This window comes from Lolium rigidum, chromosome 2 (assembly GCF_022539505.1).
Source record: "Lolium rigidum isolate FL_2022 chromosome 2, APGP_CSIRO_Lrig_0.1, whole genome shotgun sequence".
Taxonomy (NCBI): Eukaryota; Viridiplantae; Streptophyta; class Magnoliopsida; order Poales; family Poaceae; genus Lolium; species Lolium rigidum.
The window spans coordinates 154765300-154775571 of NC_061509.1; the positions used below are offsets into that span (position 1 = coordinate 154765300).

Consider the following 10272-nt stretch of genomic DNA (forward strand, 5'->3'; position numbering starts at 1 on the left):
ATTTTGGATTTCTCGCTTTTGATTATTCTCAACTTAGACATCCATACCGGGACAACATGGACAACAGATAATGGACTCCTCTTTAATGCATAAGCATGTGGCAACAATTATTATTCTCATATGAGATTGGGGATATATGTCCAAAACTGAAACTTCCACCATGGATCATGGCTTTAGTTAGCGGCCCAATGTTCTTCTCTAACAATATGCATGCTCCAACCATAAGGTGGTAGATCGCTCTTACTTCAGACAAGACGAACATGCATAGCAACTCACATGATATTCAACAAAGAGTAGTTGATGGCGTCCCCGAAACATGGTTATCGCACAACAAGCAACTTAATAAGAGATAAAGTGCATAAGTACATATTCAATACCATAATAGTTTTTAAGCTATTTGTCCCATGAGCTATATATTGCAAAGGTAAAGAATGGAAATTTTAAAGGTAGCACTCAAGCAATTTACTTTGGAATGGCGGAGAAATACCATGTAGTAGGTAGATATGGTGGACACAAATGGCATAGTGGTTGGCTCAAGGATTTTGGATGCATGAGAAGTATTCCCTCTCGATACAAGGTTTAGGCTAGCAAGGTTATTTGAAACAAACACAAGGATGAACCGGTGCAGCAAAACCCACATAAAAGACATATTGTAATCATTATAAGACTCTACACCGTCTTCCTTGTTGTTCAAAACTCAATACTAGATATTATCTAGACTTTAGAGAGACCAAATATGCAAACCAAATTTAGCAAGCTCTAGGTGTTTCTTCATTAATGGGTGCAAAGTATATGATGCAAGAGCTTAAACATGAGCACAACAATTGCCAAGTATCAAATTATTCAAGACATTTTAGAGTTTACTACATGTAGCATTTCCCGATTCCAACCATATAACAATTTAACGAAGAAGATTCAACCTTCGCCATGAATACTATGAGTAAAGCCTAAGTACATACTTGTCCATATGAAACAGCGGAGCGTGTCTCTCTCCCACACAATGAATTCTAGGATCCATTTTATTCAAACAAAAACAAAAACAAAAACAAATCGACGCTCCAAGTAAAGTACATAAGATGTGACGGAATAAAAATATAGTTTCAGGGGAGGAACCTGATAGTGTGTCGATGAAGAAGGGGATGCCTTGGGCATCCCCAAGCTTAGATGCTTGAGTCTTCTTAAAATATGCAGGGGTGAACCACCGGGGCATCCCCAAGCTTAGAGCTTTCACTCTTCTTGATCATAGTATATCATCCTCCTCTCTTGACCCTTGAAAACTTCCTCCACACCAAACTCGAAACAACTCATTAGAGGGTTAGTGCACAATAAAAATTAACATGTTCAGAGGTGACACAATCATTCTTAACACTTCTGGACATTGCATAAAGCTACTGGACATTAATGGATCAAAGAAATTCATCCAACATAGCAAAAGAGGCAATGCGAAATAAAAGGCAGAATCTGTCAAAACGGAACAGTCCGTAAAGATGGATTTTATCGAGGCACCAGACTTGCTCAAATGAAAATGCCCAAATTGAATGAAAGTTGCGTACATATCTGAGGATCACGCACGTAAATTGGCATATTTTTATGAGCTACCTACAGAGAGGCAGGTCGAAATTCGTGACAACAAAGAAATCTGTTACTGCGCAGCAATCCAAATCTAGTATCAACCTTTCTATCAAAGACTTTACTTGGCACAACAATGCAATAAAATAAGATAAGGAGAGGTTGCTACAGTAGTAACAACTTCCAAGACTCAAATACAAAATAAAAGTACTGTAGCAAAATAAACACATGGGTTATCTCCCAAGAAGTTCTTTCTTTATAGCCATTAAGATGGGCTCAGCAGGTTTAATGATGCACTCACAAGAAATAGTATTTGAAGCAAAAGAGAGCATCAAGAGGAAAATTCAAAACACATTTAAGCCTAACATGCTTCCTATGAAAAGGAATCTTGTAAATAAACAAATTCATGAAGCATAATGCAACAAGCATAGAAAGATAAAACAAGTGTAACTTCAAAAATTTCACCACATAGAGAGGTGTTTTAGTAACATGAAAATTTCCACAACCATATTTTCCTCTCTCATAATAACTTTCAGTAGCAACATGAGCAAACTCAACAATATAACTATCACATGAAGCATTCTTATCATGAGTCTCATGCATAAAATTATTACTCTTCACATAGGCATAATCAATTTTATTAGTTGAAGTGGGAGCAAATTCAACAAAGTAGCTATCATTATTATTCTCATCATCAAATATAGGAGGCATATTGTAATCATAATCAAATTTATCCTCCATAACAGGCGGTACTAAAAGACTACTATCATTATAATCATCATAAATAGGAGGCAAAGTATCATCAAAGTAAATTTTCTCCTCAATGCTTGGGGGACTAAAAATATCATGCTCATCAAAACCAGCTTCCCCAAGCTTAGAATTTTCCATATCATTAGCAACAATGGTATTCAAAGTATTCATGCTAATATGTTCCATGGGTTTTTTAATTTTCGCATCAAACCATCCATGTCTTAAATCAGGAAATAGAATAAGAAGCTCATTGTCGTCCATTATGCCAAACTAGTGTAAACAAGAAACAAAAAGATGCAATTGCAGGATCTAAAGGAAATAGCTTCGAGTACTTACAACGGCGAAAATAGCTTAGTAGCCGAGATCCGGAGTGTGAGTACCTTTTACCTTTCCTCCCCGGCAACGGCGCCGAGAAAATAGCTTGATGTCTACGGGTGCTTCTATTCTTGTAGACAGTGTTGGGTCTCCAAGAGCAGAGGTTTGTAGAACAGCAGCAAGTTTCCCTTAAGTGGATCACCCAAGGTTTATCGAGCTCAGGGAGGAAGAGGTCAAAGATATCCCTCTCATGCAACCCTTCAACCACAAAGCAAGAAGTCTCTTGTGTCCCCAACACACCTAATAGGTGCACTAGTTCGGCGAAGAGATAGTGAAATACGAGTGGTATAAATAAGTATGAGCAGTGGCAACGGCACCGAGAAAAGTGCTTTACCCGGGACGAGTAAACAAGCGGTAGTAACGCAGCGAGTAGTAACGCAAGTAAAACAATAAACAAGCAGCGATAGCGATATTTAGGAACAAGGTCTAGGGATTATACTTTCACTAGTGGACACTCTCAACATTGATCACATAACGAGAATAGATAAATGCATACTCTACACTCTTGTTGGATGATGAACACCATTGCGTAGGATTACACGAATCCTCAATGCCGGAGTTAACAAGCTCCACAATATTCAATGTTCATATTTAAATAACCTTAGAGTGCATGACAGATCAACACGACTAAACCAAGTACTAACATAGCATGCACACTGTCACCTTCACACTATGTAGGAGGAATAGATCACATCAATACCATCATAGCAATAGTTAACTTCATAATCTAAAAGAGATCATAATCATAGCCTACGCCAAGTACTAACACGGATGCACACACTCGTCACCATTACACCGTGCGGGAGGAATAAACTACTTTAATAACATCACTAGAGTAGCACACAGATAAATTGTGATACAAAACACATTGCAATCATAAAGAGATATAAATAAGCACTTCACTATGTCATTCATAACGGTGAATAAGTATTCGTGAAATATAGCCTAAGAGACCCACACGGTGCACACACTCGTCACCTTTACACACGTGGGACGAGGAGTCTCCGGAGATCACATAAGTAAAACCCACTTGACTAGCATAATGACATCTAGATTACAAGCATCATCATATAAATCTCAATCATGTAAGGCAGCTCATGAGATTATTGTATTGAAGTACATAGGAGAGAGATGAACCACATAGCTACCGGTACAGCCCCGTGCCTCAATGGAGAACTACGCCCTCCTCATGGGAGACAGCAGCGTTGATGGAGATGGCGGTGGTGTCGATGGAGGAGCCTTCCGGGGGCACTTCCCCGTCCCGGCGGCGTGCCGGAACAGAGACTCCTGTCCCCCAGATCTTGGCTTCGCGATGGCGACGGCTCTGGAAGGTTTCTCGTACCGTGGCTTTTCCGTCTCAGGGTTTTAGGTCCAGGGGCTTTATATAGGCGAAGAGGCGGCGTCAGGAGGTCGAAGGGGCGCCGACACTATAGGGGGGCGCGGGCCCCCCCTTGGCCGCGCCGGCCTAGGGTTTGGTGGGCCTGTGCCCCCTCTCTGGCGGTTCTCGTGTGTTCTGGATGCTTCCGGGCAAAATAGGAACCTGGGCGTTGATTTCGTCCAATTCCGAGAATATTTCGTTACTAGGATTTACGAAACCAAAAACAGCAGAAAAAGAAACTGGCACTTCGGCATCTTGTTAATAGGTTAGTTCCAGAAAATGCACGAATATGACATAAAATGTGCATATAACATGTAGATATCATCAATAATGTGGCATGGAACACAAGAAATTATCGATACGTCGGAGACGTATCAGTAGGTTAGTGCACTAAATCAAAAATATTTGGTGGTACTCTCACAACTCACTCAAAACTGATAAGAAAAGGAAATCTTACCGCTCCAAAGTGAATTAGTATTGCTTACCACTTGTAGGGACAACTAGTGCACGGATGTAGCGAAGCGAATATCAAGGGTATAAGAACAAATCACACGGCAAAGCAGGATATATGTGGGGCTTTAGGTGGGCTACCTATTTGCACCAATAACAAGCTCTAGCGCTGACCGTAGACAACCAATGATACTCACACAAGGCGATAAATGTGGCAATGCAACTATATGGAGGAAAGGCTGCAATGCTCTAGAGAGACGCTAGCGAAACTCAACGGAACAGGCACAAGATTGCTCAACTATGGGTGCAACAAAGAAAACTTAGGCCTTCACTTGATTCTACTAGCACTTCACTTTTCTTTTTGGATTTTTCTTTTTGTATAACACGCAGCTATGTAGCTCTTTTTGCTTCTTTTCTATTTTCTCGTTTTTTTGATTTTATGACACAACTCCTTGATAACACGACCAACAGATAATGCAAAGCACCAAAACCCTAAGAGCAGCCTGTCGAGCGGTAAAACTAGTCTCTTCTAGGAAAGTTCCTAGTCACGTATATCGAAAATCTGTGGCTATGGTTTGGACAAACACACTGTATACTATGTGGATTCGGAGTAACAAAAACTGAAACTAGATGATAGTGGAGACTCAAACCCTAACAATACTAGATAGAAGAAAAAAATATGCAAAAACAACTACGAAAAGCAACTAAAACTCGAAATTAGTGCAATCTAAGGCTATGGCAAACCCTAACCCTAATTTTTTTTTTGGTTTTTTCTGGATAGGAAACACTCACAACTCAACTATGGGGTGGATTGTGGATGGCTTACCGAGGAAACACTGAAATTTGATACCAAGATGATAAGGGGTGGCCCGATCTTCTCAGTAAGCAACGGTGGTGATGATGATCACGAGGTGAACACATCGAAGATAACTTGATGAAGTGGATGATAACTTGTATGATGCAACGAGATCTCTCGATTGGTCCCTGTCGCCAATGCAACAACTCTCAACCCTGCAAGATATTCGACCCTACACACACTTGCGCACGTAGCCGCCGACCACGAAGCGGTAAGTTGCAACCTTCTAATTCCCAACGAAACAGCAGATCACACAAGACTTTCAGATCTACACCAAATCAAGCAATATGGTGTAGGGGATTCAATAGTTTTGCAGAGCAAACAACTAAGAACTAGGATTTATCTTAAACGTGGTCTAAAGCAACTTTGGGGGCGTCCTGGGCACTTATATAGGCGTTCGGGACGACCTCAGATCGAAAAAGTACGAAAATAACCGACGCAGAATAGATCTGGTCGAGACAGACTCGGACACGGCCGACCTGGGGGCCGGTCGACCGGGTCTGGGACCGGCCCATCCGGTCTCAACCGGATGCGGCGCCGGATGGTGACCGGGTGAGGGCTCCAGAGCCCCTGAACATTGGCCCGGTTGGCACAAGCGTATTTTCCGGTTTGGACCGGGCTGATCCGGCGTGGCAGGCGGTCGGACCGGCCCTGGGACCGGGTGGTCCGGCGGCACGACCGGTTGGACCGGGTCTGGCGCCGGCCTCCTGAACTTCATCTCCTCCTCTCGCGCATGCCTCCCGCTGCTCCCTCGCGCGTCCATGGGATGTCTTCAGGTCCAGCCCCATGTCCAGCTGCTCCTCTCCTCCTCGTGCGATGCTTGGTTCCTATTCATACCTGATCATACATAAATAATATGACTTAGGCAGTATAAAGTTCTCATTGATCAAAGTATCACATAGGAACAAGTTCAACTGTTGCTTAAGTAGCTTCGCACGAGCTCGTGTCATTGGTCCAATCCTGATTTCATTGGACTTGAACTTCACAGCAACATCTTCATCTTGCAATGACGGAGGTAGTAGTGTGGTAGGGATGTCCTCATCAGTACCATTGTGACTTTATTAATTTACGTTACATACTCTAGTTTTAATTTTCAGTCTCGTTTGGCTCCTGCCATCTAGAATTCCTGGTCTCGCCAGTCGCCACTGAAGCTGAGAGGTGTAGCGACATTTGTTTTTGTTCATGTGGGTCGCTGGCAAGCAGATCGTCAGTGACAGTGCGTTTGAGTACTTCAAATAAACAAACGCTGCAGAAGATACACGATGGCTAGTTTGGCACGCGAAACATCAAAGAATTCTAAAGGAATCACGTGTGGTCAAAGCTATCCCGATCTGCAAATGCAAGCCCCACCAACCCGTCTCCCTCGTCTGTCGCCTTCGGAGCACATTTCGTTTGACTCGTACCAGTCAAGCCTAGATTTCTTCTTAGATAATTTTATCAGAAAGAAAACTCAGGCACGAAACAGTACAAATGCATCTTTTTCAGCCTCATTTTTTCTCATGCTGTTGGATAGCAAGGAATGTTGATGAATTCCCTGTTCCCCGCGAAAAAATAGAGCTTGGCGTTCTCCTGGCGCGTCAGTCTCATTGACTCCATGTTGATGGTCGTGCTGCCATGATAGTACTAGAGCACTAGAGCCGTGGTCATTGCGCTCTCTCCCTCTCTCCAAAAGTTGCTCCTTTCTCCTCGTGGTTTGACCTGTCGTTGAGGTGGAGGCACATGGAGAAATGCACCGCGAGCTGAATCCCAGCTATTGCTCTGGGGAAATGGGTTGCTTCGGCCGTTTCAGGAACAAGATCAGGACAGGAAAGGGCAAGAGAGCACCGGCCGCTCGCTCCAACCTGTCCACGGTGTCCTCGTCGGCCGCGGCCACGAGCCAGTCCCACTCCCAGGACTCGAGCGCGACTGGGAGGCAGGACGGGAGCAGGTCGTCGGGCTCGGCCTCGTCGGCTCGGACCATCCCGGAGCTGTACGAGGAGCGGGGCGCCAGCAGCCTGCACGAGTTCGGCCTCCGGGAGCTCCACGCCGCCACCAACGACTTCAGCCGCCTCCTCAAGATCGGCGAGGGTGGGTTCGGGAGCGTCTACAAGGGCGTCGTCCGGCTTCCCGGTGGCCCCGTCGGCGGCACGGTGGCCGCCATCAAAAGGCTGAATACCAGTGGCCACCAGGTAATCTCTTTCTGTGGTTTGGGTGGTGTTTCGTTGGGCTGTCATTCGTTTTTGTCCTGCGTAGGTTGATCGATGCAACGTAAGAATTAGTCAGTATTTCATCTTTACAGTTTTGCCATTTATACTTCTGTTGACTGTATGTTAGCATATGCAACTCTTGGTGATATTGATTTCCTGAACCTGTACATGTTTGCATAGTTGTTTTAGATTTTGTAGCTCATTGATATTTTTAGCCTAAGTCTAGAAGCCTTCTACAAACTAAACATATGTAGAGTGTGCGTTCTGCTAATTATGTACTCCCTCGGTCTCATGAAACTTGTCTGAGATTTCTCAAAATTTAGATGTATCTATATACTATTTAGTGGCTAGATACATCTGAATTTGGACAAACCTCAGACAACTTTAATGAGATGGAGGGAGTAGTACATTGTTGCATGCTTTCAATGTCATTACATTGTACTATCATTGTATCAATAGATTGAATTGCTACTTTGCTTGGACCCAAAGGTTTAGTATTTAACATACTTTTGGTTACTACGTTACCACCAAACCTTGATCAGGGTCATAAGCAATGGCTGGCAGAAGTTCATTTTCTAGGGGTTGTGGAGCACCCCAACCTCGTCAGGCTCATCGGGTATTGTGCCGCTCGTAGCGAACGAGGCCCTCAAAGGCTGCTTGTCTACGAGTTCATCGCGAACAAGACACTGGATGACCATCTATTCAATCGAGCATACCCTGTTCTTCCATGGGACGTCAGGTTGGAAATAGCCTTTGGTTCTGCTGAGGGTTTGATATATCTCCATGAAGGGTTAGAAGTTCAGGTATCAGCTTTGCAACACTCCACAAAGAATTTAGCCTGTCCCTATGTGAATACTGCATTATATCTCACAAGAATGGCTCAATGATGTATTAAATTTTACTTCGAACTATTTTGCAAACATGGATCATGCCTGATGTGCAAGTCACAGTGAACTGAAGACACATAGATTCTTGGTAGTAGTATCACATCTAATCTATAAATGCCGAACTCTTTGTAATTCAGAATTACCAAAGATATAAGATACATAATGAATTCTTTCGAGGATCTATCATTGATCTGGTCATAACTTGGATGAAGACAGTACTTATTCCATGTTGCTTCAACTACTTTGCTATTTGAAACATTGGGTTATGAGATAAATTTTATATTCTGAAGTCTATGGATCATGCTCTTGGATGGAACTATGTTGCTCAATGATCATGCTAATTGAACCAAATAATTGAGAGAAAATTGGCGTCATGAATATCCTTTCCTGTTTATGAAGGACTTAAAGCTTATAACTGGTGGCATCTCCAACCTTTATGGTTTTGATTTTCCTTACAGAAATAACATACATATATGTCGTTTTTCTCATCACTGAAATTCAGAGAATTTTGTTTGTAGGTTATATATCGTGATTTGAAAGCTTCCAATATACTATTAGATGAGGAATTCAGACCAAAACTTTCAGACTTTGGTTTAGCAAGAGAAGGGCCATCAGCAGATCAAACGCACGTGTCTACAGCGGTATGTGTTGATTTTACTTCAAGGCAAGATGATGTAATTTCCTCGTGCCGTATTCATGTATTCAGGAGTGTTTCCTTCTGAGAACAGTTTGCTTGTTCTGTCGTGGTCAGGTTATGGGGACCTACGGTTACGCAGCTCCAGACTACATCGCGACAGGCCACCTCACCACCAAGAGTGATGTCTGGAGCTTTGGAGTAGTACTCTACGAGATCCTCACCGGACGGCGTTCAGTGGAAAAAAACCGTCCCAAGAAGGAGCAGAGACTGCTGGAATGGGTGAAGCAGTATCCTGTCGAGAGCAAGCAGTTCAGCATGATTATAGATACAAGGCTCGAAGGCTGTTACTCCAGGCAGGGAGCTATAGACATAGCCAAGTTGGCCAACCGCTGCCTTGCAAAGCGCTCAAGGGACCGTCCGACGATGAGAGAGGTGGCTGAGAGCCTAAAGCAGGTAATGCTGAACAACCAGTTGGACGGGGACAGTGGAGTATCGGGGAACAGCTCGACGCCTCGTGATGTGCATGGTAAGCCAACAGCAGACGATATTGCCGTGGCTTCAGCAAGGCGACGGATGCTTCACCTCGCTGCCCTAGGTGAAAACAGAAACAGCTTCGCAAAGAGGAGATTCATGTTCATGAGGGCTGCCGCTGCGCCAACTCCAACATGATCTTCTCGGAGAAGTTGATGTCCTTGACTATCTGTGTACATTTTGATGTGTCTATCAAGTTATATACATTAATGATGATTTCCCTACTTCAGAGTACATCCTTTAGAAGATCCAGTGTTCTCTTTTAGTACTTCCGGAGCGGTTGTTTTGATCACGAGATCCACGGGTCTGTGATTTTTGAAAATTCAAAATTCATATTTCGAATATTCAGAAATACTATTTGAAAAATCCCATGTGAACATATAGGTGGGATCAACGTACCTGTAACTTTTCATTAATAGATGTTTCATTTGTGGGATGCACAAAAGAACAAAACTGTGGGTCCATAATAGTGAACAACACATCTATTATAGACCCATATAATGTTGTTTTGCGCCCTCAAACAAACAATTTTGTATGAAAACTTACAGATACATAGTTAAGGTGTATTGGTTCCATGATCGACTCCATGAAGCGAGCTACTTCTTCATCAGTGGCCATGTTTGCTCCAACTTTATGCTTGGGTGGTTCCATTT

General features: G+C 43.2%; 1 protein-coding gene across 1 annotated transcript; it reads left to right on the forward strand.

The window, feature by feature from the left end:
- The first annotated feature begins 6920 nt into the window (after positions 1-6920).
- On the forward strand, positions 6921-9853 carry LOC124692472 (probable serine/threonine-protein kinase PBL19). Its single transcript, XM_047225857.1, has 4 exons — positions 6921-7546; positions 8107-8367; positions 8970-9092; positions 9203-9853. The coding sequence occupies exons 1-4, from the start codon at positions 7106-7108 to the stop codon at positions 9755-9757; spliced, it is 1380 nt and encodes a 459-aa protein (XP_047081813.1). The 5' UTR covers positions 6921-7105; the 3' UTR covers positions 9758-9853.
- The last annotated feature ends 419 nt before the right edge of the window (positions 9854-10272 follow it).

Coding starts and splice junctions, on each gene's coding strand:
- LOC124692472 (XM_047225857.1), top strand. CDS start 7,106: ATGCACCGCGAGCTGAATCCCAGCTATTGCTCTGGGGAAATGGGTTGC. Junction 7,547..8,106: donor TGAATACCAGTGGCCACCAG/GTAATCTCTTTC, acceptor AACCTTGATCAG/GGTCATAAGCAATGGCTGGC. Junction 8,368..8,969: donor ATGAAGGGTTAGAAGTTCAG/GTATCAGCTTTG, acceptor TTTTGTTTGTAG/GTTATATATCGTGATTTGAA.